The 21,569-nt window shown below is 52.3% G+C and overlaps 1 protein-coding gene across 1 annotated transcript in view; it reads left to right on the top strand.

Annotated features, from left to right (window-relative positions):
• The window catches only part of LOC133532609 (GTP-binding protein 2-like), a 34,667-nt gene that overhangs the window by 8,773 nt on the left and 4,325 nt on the right, over window positions 1-21,569 (top strand). Inside the window, exons 8-20 of the mRNA XM_061871360.1 lie at window positions 5,188-5,400; window positions 10,439-10,532; window positions 10,638-10,753; window positions 13,084-13,248; window positions 13,526-13,684; window positions 13,817-13,926; window positions 14,652-14,775; window positions 18,193-18,307; window positions 18,715-18,938; window positions 19,083-19,222; window positions 19,927-20,035; window positions 20,430-20,525; window positions 21,379-21,506. Coding sequence (XP_061727344.1) covers window positions 5,188-5,400; window positions 10,439-10,532; window positions 10,638-10,753; window positions 13,084-13,248; window positions 13,526-13,684; window positions 13,817-13,926; window positions 14,652-14,775; window positions 18,193-18,307; window positions 18,715-18,938; window positions 19,083-19,222; window positions 19,927-20,035; window positions 20,430-20,525; window positions 21,379-21,506 — 1,793 coding nt within the window. The remainder of the gene's footprint in view (window positions 1-5,187; window positions 5,401-10,438; window positions 10,533-10,637; window positions 10,754-13,083; window positions 13,249-13,525; window positions 13,685-13,816; window positions 13,927-14,651; window positions 14,776-18,192; window positions 18,308-18,714; window positions 18,939-19,082; window positions 19,223-19,926; window positions 20,036-20,429; window positions 20,526-21,378; window positions 21,507-21,569) is intronic.

Here is a 21,569-nt window from a genome sequence, read left to right on the forward strand (position 1 = left end):
CTTCTTCTTTTCATCCTGCTTCCCCCTGCTGGGGCGTAGGGCTCGAACCATTTTCTTCCACTGACTCCGGTCCTGGGCAGCTTGGGTAACCTCCTCCCACCCCATCCCCAATACACCCAACACTTGCTCCACGGAACGGCGCCAAGTAGATTTAGGGCGACCATTTTCATTATTTAGTAATTAAAACTGTGTTTTATTTCTCCGGTCATGGGCTATGGCGGCTATGGCGCTATTTATTATAAGTAAATGAAAATTTATGAAAAGTCAAACTTTTAAGAAGTTCTAGTTGGACCCGGGGGTACGTCTTTAAACTACGTCCACAAGAGAGGTATGGGCATTGTGAATGTCATCTCGCTCTGTGTGGTAGGGCACAGCGCAGCGGATGTCATTCCAGATCTAGAGCAGAGCCCAACTGGGGAAGTACTTCCACCTTACAGAAAACCGCAGCCAAATAACACTAGACCCTACTCATAGTGTTGTGTTCCTGCCGGTGAGTAAGGTTGCCAGAGCTCAACGAGGGGCGGGAGGGGGTTAGGGACGGCAACGCGCATGTAACTCCTCTGAAGTTGCAGGCGTACATAGGCTACGGATACTGCTTACCATCAGGCGGGCCGTATGCTTGTTTGCCACCGACGTAGTATTAAAAAAAGACTAGTTTATGGTATAATGCCGCCAGTGTTTAAAAACTGGTAATAAATTCTTATTTTACAGGATTTTTCGTATATACGTTTTATTGTTTGTGACACTTCCATAATAATTATGGGAGTTTACTATATATAATAACTGTTACTGCCATATTTAAGGCACGGTGTATACTTGTGTTTTAGGCACGGTGTATTTAATCAATTGTTTATTTTTCTTGTATATGTTTACTGAGGTGTGCCAATAAAGAGTATTCTATCTAAATGCGCTATATTTAAATCGATATTTACAGGCTTGTACAAGGACTTCATCTATTATTCTCTAGTATGTATAACTTCAGTCCTTGAACTAGGCTTCTGCTTGTCAGAAACATGATGGCTCATCTTTTTCTCGATAGATTATTGCTTTGAAAATATGCTTAAATTTGTTTCTTTCGATATTTTAGTAGTACTATGACGAATATCAATATGAAACTTACTTCATTCGATAGCATTTAAGTAACTTTATGATATTGCTTGTCCTTTTATCGATGCGTTACATTTTTCATTCATAATTTGGAATTTTTTAACATTTTGTCTGCTAAACGTTACCCTGCGCGACAATACCGTCAGTACGCCAGTACGCCCGTGACCACTGTCAGCGTCGGACCTGTGCTAGTTTAGCGGACGTTACATAAAATGGATAGTCACACTATAAAAACACAAATATGTTATACACACAATATTTTCATCACACTTACGAAAAAAAAAATTTTTTAAACTACTTGATTCTTAAATACGGTGACATTTCAGACATCCGTCCGTCATATTATCTTTTTAGGGTTCCGTACCCAAAGGGACAAACGGGACCCTATTACTGAGACTTCGCTGTCCGTCCGTCCGTCCGTCCCATGAACCGTGATAGCTAGACAGTTGAAATTTTCACAGATGATGTATTTCTGTTGCCGCTATAACAACAAATACTAAAAACAGAAAAAAAATATAAAAGGGGGCTAAATTCATGTGCATTTAAAAAAAAACACGGCTAAGTATAAACTTCAGTAGTATTTCTTGAGGGGGTACTTTTAATTAACAATTTAGGTAAACTATAATTATTTATGGAATGGGGAGTTAATTATCAGAATGGAAATTGTACATCAAACCCATTTAAAACTAAAATTTGAAAGAATAAAGAATGCTTATCGTAAAAAAAAAGAAACAAACGTACTAAGAAAGTACCTAGACTCTCTAGAGCAGAAACGTACCATTTTCTGAACTCCTTTGATAAAAACAACGACCCACTTTCAGAGCATGATAAATGAAAAAATATTTTAAATGGCAATTACAAAAATAATGAAATTTAATACCTACTTTTTAATTGTTTAATTTATATAAGTCATTAGTACCTGGGCGACCGAGCTTAGTTCGGTTACAACTATTTATTGTAATATGGTGGTGTATAGGTGATAATTTTAAGTACATTTTTTACTAAATTAAACTTGTCTAAAACAATAAAAATTATATATAAACTTGAACATATAAAAAAAAAACAAAAGTTAGTCACCAGGCGAGATTCGAACCCGTAACACTCGTTTAGCAGTCCGCGTCTTAACCCGCTGGACCAGACGGACAGTGGCCGGCAACACGAAATTAGCGACCATATTCTGCGTCGAAAGAAAAACGCATGAAAACTCGAAAACACGCGTTTTCCCAAACATAAGACTAATCTAGATCGATTGTTCACCCCCAAAAAAATGAAATTTGGTATATGGGGGATACCAAATTTCAGCAAAATCGTTAGAGCCGTTTCCGAGATCACAGAAATATATATATATATACAAGAATTGCTCGTTTAAAGGTATAAGATATTGGAACATACAAGATGCAGGAGATAATATATAATATACTGGACTTAAATATGTGGGAGTGCTAAGTGAATGGTACCATTTCACGACTTTTAGTTTCCGAGTTACATGCGTTTTTGTGGAAGTGCTCAAATGGCTGTAATAGTTTTGTGTTATAAGGTCTGTTCCGTTAAGTCTTTTTACAAGAACTAATGCTGACTTTGGTTGGTATTTCTGGTTTATTAACTTTCATATTAAAATATATCATATGGTTATATACTTAAGGACATTATTTACAACATGTATCAATTATTTTATTTTGTAAGGTGAGCAGGAGTGATATTTACCCTTCAAGTCCCATACAACATTTTGCAAGAACTATGTTCGGAAGTTCAGATATATTTGTACCTCTCGCCAATATTTTCATTTCACTAGTTAATTATTCTGTATATTCAAGAATGTTACTAAATTCCATTTTTGATAATGCTAAACAAAAAACCCTTTGTAAAAGTTTGGTGGGTTTGAATACTTTTATAGCATACTATTTCTAATTTGTATGAAAACTGGTGCCATTTTATTTCTTTTTTCAAGTATATATTTCGATGACACTGACTCAGGTTTTGGCAATGACTTTACCTTCTTCTTTGAAACCTTGGATCTTGTTATGACTTTGTGATATGCTTTTACTATTTTCCTGCGAATACAAAATATTAATGGCAAATCGATCAATAGTTTCGCAAAAGACAATTTCTTCATTTTTACATTAGGGTGCGTATGTGTGATATCTATGTTTAATACGGTAATGGTTTATTTTAAAATGAATTACTAGTCAAGCCCTATCCCTTCAAGTGGCAGCAGCGAAAACGTAAAAAGTAGTCACGTGGCGGGGCCCCGTTGGGTGGTCAGCGCGGATTTAGAGAATATTATAAATTCAACAATTTAAGCTTATCTATGTAAAAGTATATTGAAGCACATATTTTTTGAAATTGGGAAACAAACAGCGTATATTACACATAAAGCTAAGTCAGTAAAGATATAACATTAGCCAAGTCAATTTCCACTTATAGATATAATGTGCGTTACACACAGTGTTTGATATGTGGAGGCGAAATTAAAACAAAATTGTGTTGCTCTGAAAACAGAATAGGTTTTTATATTAACAATCACTTATACCTAGTTTAACACATTGATTACAGTGGAACCTAACTAAATATCTTAGGTACTCACCTGAAAAGAGAAACAACATTAAAGCTATTATTCCACCAAGTATTTATTTCTAATTTTCTATCAAATTATAATTCTTATATGCGATCGTTACAATGCACTTTTTATGAACTTAGTCTGACATTCTGACGTTTAACCTGTCAACTGTCATCTGTCATTGACTGCCACAGATTAAGTCCAAATTGAGGACTGAAGGTAACAATGCTTCATTTACATAGATAATAACAATTCAGTTGCTCAGAAAAGACATAGCACTTAGAAATGTGGTATATATGTAGGTATGTAAAGCGCATTTGCTCATACTTAATTTTATAAATGGTTAATAGGTTAAAATAATGTAAAAAAAAAAACTTTAATATTAGTGTTCATTTAAAAAACATTATTATCGGGGACTTGACATTTTACTAACATTAGTAACTGCAGTAACAAATTGGTTCAATGTCATGTTGAACATGTCAGAGTCGTGATATTTATCATGGTGCTTTCTACATGCTCTATCTTTAGCATAAACTGTACAAGTATTCGGAAGACCAGGCACCGAAACATTAACTCGGAAATTAAATGTGGAGAATCAATGTGACCATTTATAAGTTTATATAAGAAGGTTTGGTCTTTAATTTCGAAGCGATCGAGATTGGGCGGCGCCCTAATTTCAATCGAAACAGCGGCTGGGCTGTGTCGCCAGCATGGAAGCCTGTGATCCTTAAGCAGAAAGCCATTGAGTGTGGTGACAGTGTAGTGGACATAGTGAGTTCGTGCTGTTTGTCGCTACAGGTGTTAGATAACCCAAACACCACACCACTATGCCCGCCTACTACGACAGCGTAAGATCTCTCCCAACCGGTTCTCTCTGCGCAGTACGCGATTCACGGCCGTCGTGAACGCTGCTCGCTCTGTTAGTGCTTGAGAAAGGAGACCTAAGCTCTCCGAAACATGTCGCGCGAGTGACTAAAAATACGTGAGTGTAATCCGTAGAATTATTTTAATGGTACCTTTCCACATTCACTCCCACAAAATAGCCTTAGCTTTACTAGAATTCTTCCTTTTTTCACTACTTGCCCGAAATTGACTTCTATTAAATTTTTAAGGTTAACTAAGTTATGAATAGGTATCTATATATGATTTAGAGCAGACAGCTGTAACCTTTGTCTCAATTAGTAAGTACTATTTTTTTGTCACAAAATTATTTGGTAGGTATCAGTTTACTAGGTTCTCAGTTTGCCGCGGTATACTTAAGTATTGTATATAATTATCTAATTTTTAATTTCATTAAGTATATATCATAATCAATATAAATTTCCGAAAAAGTTCGCGGAACTAAAAAAATCAGAATACGGATAGCGTCAGAATAAGGACGTAGGCGTGTTGCGGGCGCGGCCGCCTGCCTGTTCTACCACTTCGTCTACCTTACCCCCTTAGCCTAAACGCCCCCCTAAGGCTTAACGTTGATTATGTAGTTTGTTTATTGTGGTCGACCTAAAGCATGATTTCGTGTACAGCTAAAGTGGCGCCTCCGTTCCGGCGGTGGCGCGGCGGTGTACCTGGTGGGCGTGCGCGACTGCGGTGCCCTGCGCGGGCTGCGCGCGCGCGCCCTGCGCGGCTCGCTGCACACGCTGCGCCGCATGGCCGCCGCGCTCGGCGCCACCCTGCACCACGTCACCGCGCGCAGGGTCCAGCAGCACCGCGCCGTGGCCGAGGTCTACATCAGGAAGGTGACGTAGCTATATACCCGGCTCGCTGCACACGCTGCGCCGCATGGCCGCCGCGCTCGGCGCCACCCTGCACCACGTCACCGCGCGCAGGGTCCAGCAGCACCGCGCCGTGGCCGAGGTCTACATCAGGAAGGTGACGTAGCTATATACCCGGCTCGCTGCACACGCTGCGCCGCATGGCCGCCGCGCTCGGCGCCACCCTGCACCACGTCACCGCGCGCAGGGTCCAGCAGCACCGCGCCGTGGCCGAGGTCTACATCAGGAAGGTGACGTAGCTATATACCCGGCTCGCTGCACACGCTGCGCCGCATGGCCGCCGCGCTCGGCGCCACCCTGCACCACGTCACCGCGCGCAGGGTCCAGCAGCACCGCGCCGTGGCCGAGGTCTACATCAGGAAGGTGACGTAGCTATATACCCGGCTCGCTGCACACGCTGCGCCGCATGGCCGCCGCGCTCGGCGCCACCCTGCACCACGTCACCGCGCGCAGGGTCCAGCAGCACCGCGCCGTGGCCGAGGTCTACATCAGGAAGGTGACGTAGCTATATACCCGGCTCGCTGCACACGCTGCGCCGCATGGCCGCCGCGCTCGGCGCCACCCTGCACCACGTCACCGCGCGCAGGGTCCAGCAGCACCGCGCCGTGGCCGAGGTCTACATCAGGAAGGTGACGTAGCTATATACCCGGCTCGCTGCACACGCTGCGCCGCATGGCCGCCGCGCTCGGCGCCACCCTGCACCACGTCACCGCGCGCAGGGTCCAGCAGCACCGCGCCGTGGCCGAGGTCTACATCAGGAAGGTGACGTAGCTATATACCCGGCTCGCTGCACACGCTGCGCCGCATGGCCGCCGCGCTCGGCGCCACCCTGCACCACGTCACCGCGCGCAGGGTCCAGCAGCACCGCGCCGTGGCCGAGGTCTACATCAGGAAGGTGACGTAGCTATATACCCGGCTCGCTGCACACGCTGCGCCGCATGGCCGCCGCGCTCGGCGCCACCCTGCACCACGTCACCGCGCGCAGGGTCCAGCAGCACCGCGCCGTGGCCGAGGTCTACATCAGGAAGGTGACGTAGCTATATACCCGGCTCGCTGCACACGCTGCGCCGCATGGCCGCCGCGCTCGGCGCCACCCTGCACCACGTCACCGCGCGCAGGGTCCAGCAGCACCGCGCCGTGGCCGAGGTCTACATCAGGAAGGTGACGTAGCTATATACCCGGCTCGCTGCACACGCTGCGCCGCATGGCCGCCGCGCTCGGCGCCACCCTGCACCACGTCACCGCGCGCAGGGTCCAGCAGCACCGCGCCGTGGCCGAGGTCTACATCAGGAAGGTGACGTAGCTATATACCCGGCTCGCTGCACACGCTGCGCCGCATGGCCGCCGCGCTCGGCGCCACCCTGCACCACGTCACCGCGCGCAGGGTCCAGCAGCACCGCGCCGTGGCCGAGGTCTACATCAGGAAGGTGACGTAGCTATATACCCGGCTCGCTGCACACGCTGCGCCGCATGGCCGCCGCGCTCGGCGCCACCCTGCACCACGTCACCGCGCGCAGGGTCCAGCAGCACCGCGCCGTGGCCGAGGTCTACATCAGGAAGGTGACGTAGCTATATACCCGGCTCGCTGCACACGCTGCGCCGCATGGCCGCCGCGCTCGGCGCCACCCTGCACCACGTCACCGCGCGCAGGGTCCAGCAGCACCGCGCCGTGGCCGAGGTCTACATCAGGAAGGTGACGTAGCTATATACCCGGCTCGCTGCACACGCTGCGCCGCATGGCCGCCGCGCTCGGCGCCACCCTGCACCACGTCACCGCGCGCAGGGTCCAGCAGCACCGCGCCGTGGCCGAGGTCTACATCAGGAAGGTGACGTAGCTATATACCCGGCTCGCTGCACACGCTGCGCCGCATGGCCGCCGCGCTCGGCGCCACCCTGCACCACGTCACCGCGCGCAGGGTCCAGCAGCACCGCGCCGTGGCCGAGGTCTACATCAGGAAGGTGACGTAGCTATATACCCGGCTCGCTGCACACGCTGCGCCGCATGGCCGCCGCGCTCGGCGCCACCCTGCACCACGTCACCGCGCGCAGGGTCCAGCAGCACCGCGCCGTGGCCGAGGTCTACATCAGGAAGGTGACGTAGCTATATACCCGGCTCGCTGCACACGCTGCGCCGCATGGCCGCCGCGCTCGGCGCCACCCTGCACCACGTCACCGCGCGCAGGGTCCAGCAGCACCGCGCCGTGGCCGAGGTCTACATCAGGAAGGTGACGTAGCTATATACCCGGCTCGCTGCACACGCTGCGCCGCATGGCCGCCGCGCTCGGCGCCACCCTGCACCACGTCACCGCGCGCAGGGTCCAGCAGCACCGCGCCGTGGCCGAGGTCTACATCAGGAAGGTGACGTAGCTATATACCCGGCTCGCTGCACACGCTGCGCCGCATGGCCGCCGCGCTCGGCGCCACCCTGCACCACGTCACCGCGCGCAGGGTCCAGCAGCACCGCGCCGTGGCCGAGGTCTACATCAGGAAGGTGACGTAGCTATATACCCGGCTCGCTGCACACGCTGCGCCGCATGGCCGCCGCGCTCGGCGCCACCCTGCACCACGTCACCGCGCGCAGGGTCCAGCAGCACCGCGCCGTGGCCGAGGTCTACATCAGGAAGGTGACGTAGCTATATACCCGGCTCGCTGCACACGCTGCGCCGCATGGCCGCCGCGCTCGGCGCCACCCTGCACCACGTCACCGCGCGCAGGGTCCAGCAGCACCGCGCCGTGGCCGAGGTCTACATCAGGAAGGTGACGTAGCTATATACCCGGCTCGCTGCACACGCTGCGCCGCATGGCCGCCGCGCTCGGCGCCACCCTGCACCACGTCACCGCGCGCAGGGTCCAGCAGCACCGCGCCGTGGCCGAGGTCTACATCAGGAAGGTGACGTAGCTATATACCCGGCTCGCTGCACACGCTGCGCCGCATGGCCGCCGCGCTCGGCGCCACCCTGCACCACGTCACCGCGCGCAGGGTCCAGCAGCACCGCGCCGTGGCCGAGGTCTACATCAGGAAGGTGACGTAGCTATATACCCGGCTCGCTGCACACGCTGCGCCGCATGGCCGCCGCGCTCGGCGCCACCCTGCACCACGTCACCGCGCGCAGGGTCCAGCAGCACCGCGCCGTGGCCGAGGTCTACATCAGGAAGGTGACGTAGCTATATACCCGGCTCGCTGCACACGCTGCGCCGCATGGCCGCCGCGCTCGGCGCCACCCTGCACCACGTCACCGCGCGCAGGGTCCAGCAGCACCGCGCCGTGGCCGAGGTCTACATCAGGAAGGTGACGTAGCTATATACCCGGCTCGCTGCACACGCTGCGCCGCATGGCCGCCGCGCTCGGCGCCACCCTGCACCACGTCACCGCGCGCAGGGTCCAGCAGCACCGCGCCGTGGCCGAGGTCTACATCAGGAAGGTGAGATCAGAGATAAGATTGTGCCTTAAGGGGCACCCTGCGATTTACATCGTTTTTTGACTAGTTTTGAACCGTTACTCTTACATTTGCACTACAGATAGAATTATAAGACAAAAGGCTATCGGTTTTTCAATCTATTATTTCCATTCCTGTCTGCCGGATTTTGAAAGAAATGAATGCTCATTTTTTTATGATTTTTTAAACATTGTCTAAAAACACACCTTTTTCGTAACTAGATTGCTGTGAAGGATCTTACATATACGAAATCTACATATTTGGGTTAGTCTTTGACGTCTCTAAAAACTGGTCAGAGATTTTAATTTTAAACGAATGAACACAGCAACAAAACATAAAAGTTGCAGCAACCTGATAATAGGTACCTGTGATTTAAGTATTTTCTCAGTTCTCTACATATATATATATATATATATATATTTTATATATAAATTTACGCTTTTGTTATGTACGCTATAAGTTTACACTATTATTATTTTTTCAATTGTACATCGAATAATTTAAAATTAGGAAACTATAGGTCTGTAACGAAATCAATCCATAGCTATTAGCTAAGTTGCTCATATGTTTATTTTAAGACTGTTTCTCAATAAATTAAAAAAAAAAAAAAAAAAAACACAATAGTTATGGCCAGAAAACCAGTTTTTTGGTCTAAAATTTTTCAACTTTGATGCCGAATATTTCGAAGACAATAAACATTGAAGTAAATATGGGATACTACGGATATATTGCTTAAAGCCGTTGCTGTTATGGTAAACTACAAAAACCATTACAAAACTAAGGGATTCAGATCGAAGGTCATTGGCGCAAGGGAGCACCTTAAAAGTGGTAAGAAGGAGATTCCTCGTAGGGTCTGACGCCGAAGGCGGTGGGCTTTAAATGACTCCAGCGGTGGCAGCATGGTTCCATTGTTATCACTTTTCACTATGCCCGTCACTTTCGCACGTACATACTTGTTAGAACGTGACAGGCTCGATGACAAATTATAAAGAGCCGACCATCTTAGCCCTACTGTAGGTATAAATTTAATCCCCTTACTGTCCTCGATACACTCGATGTTTTCATCACATTTGCGAGAAATTAAAAATTACATGAGGCATAAAGTATGTAGGCAAGATAGACGAGCAGCTGCGCCACCTTCATACGCTGCAGCCGGCCGGCCAACGACACCTCGTAACTCATGAGGCCCTGGTACTTGCTCCTTGCTATATTCAGTTTTTTCTCAATTTTAGCAAAGTAGCCTATTGAGACTAACAAGCAACGCTAAGCGGTCTTCGTAGTCTATGGATGTTGCTATTTTAATAATGTCACGTGCGCGTTTCTGAACTATAATGAATATTATATGTGAGTCGGGAGCCCATAGTGAAATATATGTATGGTGTCTAATTTCATAATATAAGCAATTTAAACGTATTTTTATTTAATGGTGCCATCTAGTGTTAAGATATTTTTGACCTCTTACATTAATACTTTCACGTATGTATTAAAAAAAATACGCACCTTCCATTATACATGGTCCGTAATTAGGTACACATGACAGGTTTTAAAATTTTAAATATTTTCAGTTAGCAGATACACAGCAGAGTGTGGAGCTTCGAGTAGCTGTGATGGGCGCCAACGAGGCAGGCAAATCTACACTAATAGGAGTCCTTACTCAAGGTAGGACTATAGCGGATACACAGCAGTATGGGGCTGCTAACATTATGATACCATCTGTATTGACAGCCACATCTGTACGATCTTGAAATAATTTCTTTTTAACAGGTGAACTCGACAACGGGCGGGGCAGCGCGCGCCTTAACATGTTCCGACATCTACACGAAGTGAAAAGTGGCCGGACATCGTCACTGAGCCACGAGATACTCGGCTTCGATGCTCAGGTGAACACATCTGATATATAACTCGGTGGGAGGGTTGCCTGCCTCGTCTCGCTAAACGAGCTCGACAATGGGCGGGGCAGCGCGCGTCTCAACATGTTCCGACATCTACACGAAGTGAAAAGTGGCCGGGCATCGTCACTGAGCCACGAGATACTCGGCTTCGATGCTCAGGCGAACACATCTGATATATAACTCGGTGGGAGGGTTGCCTGCCTCGTCTCGCTAAACGAGCTCGACAATGGGCGGGGCAGCGCGCGCCTTAACATGTTCCGACATCTACACGAAGTGAAAAGTGGCCGGACATCGTCACTGAGCCACGAGATACTCGGCTTCGATGCTCAGGTGAACACATCTGATATATAACTCGGTGGGAGGGTTGCCTGCCTCGTCTCGCTAAACGAGCTCGACAATGGGCGGGGCAGCGCGCGTCTCAACATGTTCCGACATCTACACGAAGTGAAAAGTGGCCGGACATCGTCACTGAGCCACGAGATACTCGGCTTCGATGCTCAGGTGAACACATCTGATATATAACTCGGTGGGAGGGTTGCCTGCCTCGTCTCGCTAAACGAGCTCGACAATGGGCGGGGCAGCGCGCGTCTCAACATGTTCCGACATCTGCACGAAGTGAAAAGTGCCCGGGCATCGTCACTGAGCCACGAGATACTCGGCTTCGATGCTCAGGTGAACACATCTGATATATAACTCGGTGGGAGGGTTGCCTGCCTCGTCTCGCTAAACGAGCTCGACAATGGGCGGGGCAGCGCGCGTCTCAACATGTTCCGACATCTACACGAAGTGAAAAGTGGCCGGGCATCGTCACTGAGCCACGAGATACTCGGCTTCGATGCTCAGGTGAACACATCAGATATATAACTCGGTGGGAGGGTTGCCTGCCTCGTCTCGCTAAACGAGCACGACAACGGGCGGGGCAGCGCGCGCCTCAACATGTTTCGATACCTACACGAAGTGAAAAATGGCCGAACATCGTCACTCAGCTACTCGGCTTCGGTGCTCAGGTGAACACTTATATAAAATATACCGTGGTTGCCTGCCTCGTCGCACTAAACGACCTCGACAACGGACGGGAGTGCTGAGATTTTAATGTGTTATTTTTATTTTATTCTTGAAATTCCTATGCTCACATTCCTTTTGTGACTATCTTATCGTAAAAGTGTTATTTTTACTTTTGGTGACCTTATTAACCCTTTGAACGCCACGCTTATCGTGCGCGGCGTCATCGTGCACTTTGTCACAATGCACGAAAGTTGATATTGTGCTGTAGCTGCGCGCCCCAGTTGATGCCTTTGGTGGTCAAAGGGTTAAGATCAATAATAGCATCAATAAATTGCTCTAACTGAATGAAATGAATGAAAAAACGCGTACAAAAAAAAAATTAACTCTTCTAATAATATTTAATATACCTTATAAATATATATATATTTCTAAAGGTGGCAATCGGTTTTGGCGTCAGCATGATGCTGAAAATGGGCGCTCACATGGGTGACGCTTTAGCACTGTTTTTCAGCCAGAACGAGACACCCTTCGCACCTCCACACTTAATTATATGTACTCTTAAACCGCGTTTTAATATTAACTTATAATAAATTAAACGAAAGAGGAAAAGATAGTACTTTTTAAACCAAGTAATTTAGCCAGATATTATATTATCTTAGGTTCGCCGCTTCAGGCTGTTTGTTAAATAATAATATTTTGCAATGTTATTTAAAGGAAAGCAAAATAAACTTCTTAGCCTAATTGGAGGTGGTAAATTATTCCATATTTTTGCAGCTGCATATCTGAAACAACAACAAAAATCCAATCCAAATCCAACTTGAATCCTTCATATTTATAATCTTGGGATTATTAACTTCATCTTCATTGTATTTCTTTTGAGTAGACGAGTTTTACTATAGAAGGATAGATTTTAGAATAGATGAATAGGTTTTTTAGTGTATGCTACTTTATGCGTCAGGCAAGCCATGTAAAGTTCCCTTCTAGATTCCATACTTAGAATTTTCCTTCAGCTAATATTTGGGAGATATGAGCTCTCTTTAGTACATTAACAGAACCGAATAAATGCGAGGATTAAGGTACATTAACAGAACCGAATAACTATATAATAAACTTAAAGAGTTTTTACTCGTAACTGGCCGTTTCAAAGTACATGTTAGAGGCTTACCCCTTATTCATAAACGTCTACTAAAGTTAACAAGCCGCTAATAATCGTTTGTCCCTTTCCGACGTATTGGTATGATGGGTTTATGAATAGGGGGGTTAATGTTTTAACTTTGGAATGACGTGTAGTTAATTTATTGTTTATTATAAAGGGAAACGTGGTCAACTACGGCTGCTCCGAACTAATGACAGCGGAAAGAATAGGAGAGCGGAGCGCCAAGCTCGTGTCGTTCCTCGACCTCGCCGGGCACAGCAAGTACCAGCGCACCACGCTGCACGGCCTGACGGGGTACTGCCCGCACTACGCCATGCTCGTGGTGAGTGTGACTCTACGTGTTGGCTTCGTTCCTCGGCCTCGCCGAGCACAGTCGCGCGTTTATGTATTTTGTACTACATTTTGTCTACTGCTAATTTCGATTAATTATTTTGGTGTTATAGTAAAAAAAGTATTATTTTAGATGACTCGTAGAAAAAGTATTGTGTACAATAGTGATACAATCAAGCTTTTTAATCTCGTACCTTACTTAGGCAACTCGGCAAGCTTCGTTGCCTAAACACGCTGAAAAGCTCTATTATATATCAATGTTATCGCAGATATCAGCGACGGCCGGCATCACCCGCATCACGGAGGAGCACATAGGGCTGCTGCTGGCGCTGGCGCTGCCGTTCTTCTGCGTCGTCAGCAAGTGCGAGCTGGCGGCGCTGCAGCCTCTGCTGACGCGGCTGCAGGACATACTGGCCGCGCACAATAAGGTACATATACTGTATGATAGGGACGGCATCCCACCCATCAGCACATAAACGGAACCTCACAATTTTTATAACACCTGTATGTCATTTCTTCTCCATCCACTACCACAGTTAAATGTTGTAATCTGTTGACAGAAACCACTTTTGATCACGGACGAGAACATGGCGCGCAACTGCGTGGGGCCGCAGAAGCTGATCCTCGACACTATTGACGGCATCGACGACCCGGACGACAACGACGATGAGTAAGTTGTCTGGCCCCTGTCTCATCATGCTGATAATTGGCTACTTGACAGTTTTTTGTAAATAATGTCAAACGATCTTGATTTTCCTGGGGATCAAATGTCTATATAGGACTCATGGCATTTAAGCAACACAAAGGTCAGAAATGAGAGTTAAAGTCTGACGCTCGCACTCGACGATTGAAACGCCTCTAACAAAATGATAAGGTGATGTGACATTACATAAGTCTGCCCTAAATATATGGAAGATCAAGGAAATTGTCATTTTGATCCTGAAATATTCCGTTTATGTGTAGTTGTCGTACAATTAATTTTTCAATTAAATGTAAGGTATCCAACGGTACCATTTTTTTTTCTATTTTAAAAAGACAAAAAAAAAAAATGTTGAGACTTTGGAGCCTTAAATTTTTATATATACTCAATGAAAAAAAAAAAACAATCTATTCTAAGGGTCTATTTTAATGGCTTCTATGTATTATTATTTTCAATTGTTTTTGTTTTTTTTTTTCACTTTGTACACATATATGTGTGTGTGCGTCGTTAGCATTTTTTTTTATATACTTTGTAATTACTTGTGAGTTCCTGTAATTGGCTCTCTAAATAAACTTTTTTTATAATGGATGGCTCATTTTCTATCCATTTAACTAAATTTTGTTATACTATTCAACATGTGTTAAGTACCCAATAGTTATGTGACAATGATATAATGGCATTGATGACCTCGCCAGGCCGCCGCCGGAGCAGGTGGCCGTGTTCCCGGTGAGCTGCGTGCGCGGCGCGGGGCTCAGCGCGCTGCACGCCTACCTGCTGGCGCTGCAGCCGCCCGCCGCCGGCCCGCCCGCGCCCGACCACGTACGTCACCACGGCCCGCCTCACCCACACCCGGCTAGGTACCCCAGGACCTGCTGGCGCTGCAGCCGCCCGCCGCCGGCCCGCCCGCGCCCGACCACGTACGTCACCACGGCCCGCCTTACCCGAACCCGGCCAGGTACCCCAGGACCTGCTGGCGCTGCGGCCGCCCGCCGCCGGCCCGCCCGCGCCCGACCACGTACGTCACCACGGCCCGCCTTACCCGAACCCGGCCAGGTACCCCAGGACCTGCTGGCGCTGCGGCCGCCCGCCGCCGGCCCGCCCGCGCCCGACCACGTACGTCACCACGGCCCGCCTTACCCGAACCCGGCCAGGTACCCCAGGACCTGCTGGCGCTGCGGCCGCCCGCCGCCGGCCCGCCCGCGCCCGACCACGTACGTCACCACGGCCCGCCTTACCCGAACCCGGCCAGGTACCCCAGGACCTGCTGGCGCTGCGGCCGCCCGCCGCCGGCCCGCCCGCGCCCGACCACGTACGTCACCACGGCCCGCCTTACCCGAACCCGGCCAGGTACCCCAGGACCTGCTGGCGCTGCGGCCGCCCGCCGCCGGCCCCGCCCGCGCCCGACCCCGTCCGTCACCACGGCCCGCCTTACCCGAACCCGGCCAGGTACCCCAGGACCTGCTGGCGCTGCGGCCGCCCGCCGCCGGCCCGCCCGCGCCCGACCACGTACGTCACCACGGCCCGCCTTACCCGAACCCGGCCAGGTACCCCAGGACCTGCTGGCGCTGCGGCCGCCCGCCGCCGGCCCGCCCGCGCCCGACCACGTACGTCACCACGGCCCGCCTTACCCGAACCCGGCCAGGTACCCCAGGACCTGCTGGCGCTGCGGCCGCCCGCCGCCGGCCCGCCCGCGCCCGACCACGTACGTCACCACGGCCCGCCTTACCCGAACCCGGCCAGGTACCCCAGGACCTGCTGGCGCTGCGGCCGCCCGCCGCCGGCCCGCCCGCGCCCGACCACGTACGTCACCACGGCCCGCCTTACCCGAACCCGGCCAGGTACCCCAGGACCTGCTGGCGCTGCGGCCGCCCGCCGCCGGCCCGCCCGCGCCCGACCACGTACGTCACCACGGCCCGCCTTACCCGAACCCGGCCAGGTACCCCAGGACCTGCTGGCGCTGCGGCCGCCCGCCGCCGGCCCGCCCGCGCCCGACCACGTACGTCACCACGGCCCGCCTTACCCGAACCCGGCCAGGTACCCCAGGACCTGCTGGCGCTGCGGCCGCCCGCCGCCGGCCCGCCCGCGCCCGACCACGTACGTCACCACGGCCCGCCTTACCCGAACCCGGCCAGGTACCCCAGGACCTGCTGGCGCTGCGGCCGCCCGCCGCCGGCCCGCCCGCGCCCGACCACGTACGTCACCACGGCCCGCCTTACCCGAACCCGGCCAGGTACCCCAGGACCTGCTGGCGCTGCGGCCGCCCGCCGCCGGCCCGCCCGCGCCCGACCACGTACGTCACCACGGCCCGCCTTACCCGAACCCGGCCAGGTACCCCAGGACCTGCTGGCGCTGCGGCCGCCCGCCGCCGGCCCGCCCGCGCCCGACCACGTACGTCACCACGGCCCGCCTTACCCGAACCCGGCCAGGTACCCCAGGACCTGCTGGCGCTGCGGCCGCCCGCCGCCGGCCCGCCCGCGCCCGACCACGTACGTCACCACGGCCCGCCTTACCCGAACCCGGCCAGGTACCCCAGGACCTGCTGGCGCTGCGGCCGCCCGCCGCCGGCCCGCCCGCGCCCGACCACGTACGTCACCACGGCCCGCCTTACCCGAACCCGGCCAGGTACCCCAGGACCTGCTGGCGCTGCGGCCGCCCGCCGCCGGCCCGCCCGCGCCCGACCACGTACGTCACCACGGCCCGCCTTACCCGAACCCGGCCAGGTACCCCAGGACCTGCTGGCGCTGCGGCCGCCCGCCGCCGGCCCGCCCGCGCCCGACCACGTACGTCACCACGGCCCGCCTTACCCGAACCCGGCCAGGTACCCCAGGACCTGCTGGCGCTGCGGCCGCCCGCCGCCGGCCCGCCCGCGCCCGACCACGTACGTCACCACGGCCCGCCTTACCCGAACCCGGCCAGGTACCCCAGGACCTGCTGGCGCTGCGGCCGCCCGCCGCCGGCCCGCCCGCGCCCGACCACGTACGTCACCACGGCCCGCCTTACCCGAACCCGGCCAGGTACCCCAGGACCTGCTGGCGCTGCGGCCGCCCGCCGCCGGCCCGCCCGCGCCCGACCACGTACGTCACCACGGCCCGCCTTACCCGAACCCGGCCAGGTACCCCAGGACCTGCTGGCGCTGCGGCCGCCCGCCGCCGGCCCGCCCGCGCCCGACCACGTACGTCACCACGGCCCGCCTTACCCGAACCCGGCCAGGTACCCCAGGACCTGCTGGCGCTGCGGCCGCCCGCCGCCGGCCCGCCCGCGCCCGACCACGTACGTCACCACGGCCCGCCTCACCCGAACCCGGCCAGGTACCCCAGGACCTGCTGGCGCTGCGGCCGCCCGCCGCCGGCCCGCCCGCGCCCGACCACGTACGTCACCACGGCCCGCCTCACCCGAACCCGGCCAGGTACCCCAGGACCTGCTGGCGCTGCGGCCGCCCGCCGCCGGCCCGCCCGCGCCCGACCACGTACGTCACCACGGCCCGCCTCACCCACACCCGGCCAGGTACCCCAGGACCTGCTGGCGCTGCGGCCGCCCGCCGCCGGCCCGCCCGCGCCCGACCACGTACGTCACCACGGCCCGCCTTACCCGAACCCGGCCAGGTACCCCAGGACCTGCTGGCGCTGCGGCCGCCCGCCGCCGGCCCGCCCGCGCCCGACCACGTACGTCACCACGGCCCGCCTTACCCGAACCCGGCCAGGTACCCCAGGACCTGCTGGCGCTGCGGCCGCCCGCCGCCGGCCCGCCCGCGCCCGACCACGTACGTCACCACGGCCCGCCTCACCCACACCCGGCTAGGTACCCCAGGACCTGCTGGCGCTGCAGCCGCCCGCCGCCAGCCCGCCCGCGCCCGACCACGTACGTCACCACGGCCCGCCTCACCCACACCCGGCGCTGTAAATAAAATAATTAAATTAGTTTTGAGTAAACAATCTTATTGCCATCGCACAGGAGTTTTCTTTGTATACATCGAAAATTTAACTTCATAAAAGAAAAAAAAGAAAGGGGAAGGAGAAGACAATAAAGGTAGACCTCCACCAACAGGCGGGAATAAAAATTGCCATTGAGACTTTTTGTATTAACTTATTTATAATTTATTATATTATAAAAGCTAGCGCTGTTGCTTTTCCATATACTAAAATTAATAAATTAAAAATATCCTAATACAATAAAAAAATCTGCCCAATGATGATCCTGGTCACGGCACCAATTGTAGTAACTCCCCCTCTCTTACAGGAGACTTGCGAGTTCCAAATCGACGAGATCTTCCACGTGGGCGACTCGCTGGGGCCCGTGGTGGGCGGGCTGCTGGCGCGGGGCACGCTGTACGAGGGAGACAACCTCATCATAGGTGTGTGTCATCAGACAGAGAAATGGTGCAAGAAATATAAATATAATAGAAATATTTTACAGAAGCAACATTCTTAAGTATATATTCAAAAACAATTGAAAAGGTTTGCTTTGCCGCCTTTTAATTTTTTTATTTATTAATATAGTGTTAAGTGTAAAATACGCCAACCGTTGCGGTTATAATATTAAATACTAATCATCTTTTTAGCTAATTTTTTTTTAAAACAAATTTTTGAATTGCAACATGGCTGGCGTGCAAGACTACAATTTTTTTAAAATTTTTGACAGACTACGCACTTTGCGACCTATTTTTTAATCGGCACAGTTGACTCTGTAGTCCATTTCTGAAAAACAAAGTTTTTAAAACTATTATTCCAAATAAGTATTCCATTATTTTCTGTTCCCCAGGCCCCTTGGACACGGGCGAGTTCGTGCCCATCTCCGTGAAGAGCATCTACCGCAACCGCGTGCCGTGCGGCCAGGTGCGCGCCGGGCAGTCGGCCTCGCTCGGCCTCGCGGGCCTCACGCCCGGCCTGCGGCCCGGCATGGTGCTGCTCGCCGCGCCCGAGCCCAGGCGAGGCCAGAGGCCCAGCTTCGGGGGGTGCCCGCCGGGGAAGTGTAAAAAGAGTAAGGTCAGTTTTCAATTGCGACCGACAAGTTCTGATTTCCTAATTATACCACCCAGAATCAGGGGCTCTTCAAACCGGGCAATTTTTATTAAAAATTATCGACAACATAATAAAATCAGCCCACTAGAATAAATTCTCAACCCACAGGTCAACGAGATCCTCCAGAGCCAGCCGAAGCATAAGAAACATAAAAACCGTAACGTCTACCAGGAACTAGCTAACGCGGAGCAGTCCCTCACGAAGGACGCGTCCTACACGCAGAACATATACGTGTCCGACGAGGACGCGTGCGCGTGCCGCGACGAGGTGCTGCTCGAGGACCCGAGCGACCCGCGGGGCTGCATGTACTTCCAGGTGAGGCCTACACACAGAACAATATGTCCTACACGCAGAACATATACGTGTCCGACGAGGACACGTGCGCGGGGCTGCTTGTACTTCCAGGTGAGGCCTACACACAGAACAATATGTCCTACACGCAGAACATATACGTGTCCGACGAGGACACGTGCGCGTGCCGCGACGAGGTGCTGCTCGAGGACCCGAGCGACCCGCGGGGCTGCATGTACTTCCAGGTGAGGCCTACACACAGAACAATATGTCCTACACGCAGAACATATACGTGTCCGACGAGGACACGTGCGCGTGCCGCGACGAGGTGCTGCTCGAGGACCCGAGCGACCCGCGGGGCTGCATGTACTTCCAGGTGAGGCCTACACACAGAACAATATGTCCTACACGCAGAACATATACGTGTCCGACGAGGACACGTGCGCGTGCCGCGACGAGGTGCTGCTCGAGGACCCGAGCGACCCGCGGGGCTGCATGTACTTCCAGGTGAGGCCTACACACAGAACAATATGTCCTACACGCAGAACATATACGTGTCCGACGAGGGACACGTGCGCGTGCCGCGACGAGGTGCTGCTCGAGGACCCGAGCGACCCGCGGGGCTGCATGTACTTCCAGGTGAGGCCTACACACAGAACAGTATGTCCTACACGCAGAACATATACGTGTCCGACGAGGACACGTGCGCGTGCCGCGACGAGGTGCTGCTCGAGGACCCGAGCGACCCGCGGGGCTGCATGTACTTCCAGGTGAGGCCTACGCACAGAACAGTATGTCCTACACGCAGAACATATATGTCTCCGACGAGGATACAACAGAATTTATATATTCTAGAATATTAGTTTGAAATTGTTGAGCAATACAATTTTGGATCAGTTGCGACACTCGAGATATCTAGTGTCAATTAGCGGTACTGATAATTCTGCTACTCGATGCTAGATGTCGACTACGAAAATAATAAGCGTTTTGGTAACAAAACTGATGTATGTGGTGAGCACTCTGGGTTACTATTTTCTCTATGGTAAAACATCTACTCGCTGATAGGTAGTAACTCTTAATCAGTTCATCCGTTGTGGTTGGTGCAACCTGGCCTTTAGTGGCATATTGTTACCTGTGAGACCTTACTTGACTGTATGTTTGCAGGCCACCATACACGTGCTGCGACACTCGACAGCGATCTCGCCCGGCTTCCAGTGCACCGTGCACGTCGGCAACGTGCGACAGACCGCCATCATCGAGGTACGGGTATATTACTGTAGACTGTACCACTGTACACGTGTACACACAGCTTCCAGTGTACCGTGCACGTCGGCAACGTGCGACAGACCGCCATCATCGAGGTACGGGTATATTACTGTAGACTGTACCACTGTACACGTGTACACACAGCTTCCAGTGCACCGTGCACGTCGGCAACGTGCGACAGACCGCCATCATCGAGGTACGGGTATATTACTGTAGACTGTACCACTGTACACGTGTACACACAGCTTCCAGTGTACCGTGCACGTCGGCAACGTGCGACAGACCGCCATCATCGAGGTACGGGTATATTACTGTAGACTGTACCACTGTACACGTGTACACACAGCTTCCAGTGCACCGTGCACGTCGGCAACGTGCGACAGACCGCCATCATCGAGGTACGGGTATATTACTGTAGACTGTACCACTGTACACGTGTACACACAGCTTCCAGTGCACCGTGCACGTCGGCAACGTGCGACAGACCGCCATCATCGAGGTACGGGTATATTACTGTAGACTGTACCACTGTACACGTGTACACACAGCTTCCAGTGTACCGTGCACGTCGGCAACGTGCGCCAGACCGCTATTATCGAGGTACGGGTATATTACTGTAGACTGTACCACTGTACACGTGTACACACAGCTTCCAGTGCACCGTGCACGTCGGGAACGTGCGCCAGACCGCCATCATCGAGGTACGGGTATATTACTGTAGGCTGTTCCATATAATTTATTACGAATAAATGCGATGATTTCTGATTTTTAATTATGTAGCTACAGCATATACTCTCTCTACTACCCCTAAACTGGGCTCCTTGATGTAATTTGTTTGTGTGTTCAGGGCATAATGTCGCACGACGCGTCGCTCCGCTGCGGCGAGTCTGCGCCGGCGCTGTTCCGCTTCCTGCGCTGCCCGGAGCACCTCGTGCGCGGGCGCAGGCTGCTGCTGGCGGCCGGCGGCGGCACCAGGTGTGACACCTACACTGTGGCTCCATAGCATAGATAACATAATGTCGCTCCGCTGCGGCGAGT

This window comes from Cydia pomonella, chromosome 27 (assembly GCF_033807575.1).
Source record: "Cydia pomonella isolate Wapato2018A chromosome 27, ilCydPomo1, whole genome shotgun sequence".
Classification (NCBI taxonomy): domain Eukaryota; kingdom Metazoa; phylum Arthropoda; class Insecta; order Lepidoptera; family Tortricidae; genus Cydia; species Cydia pomonella.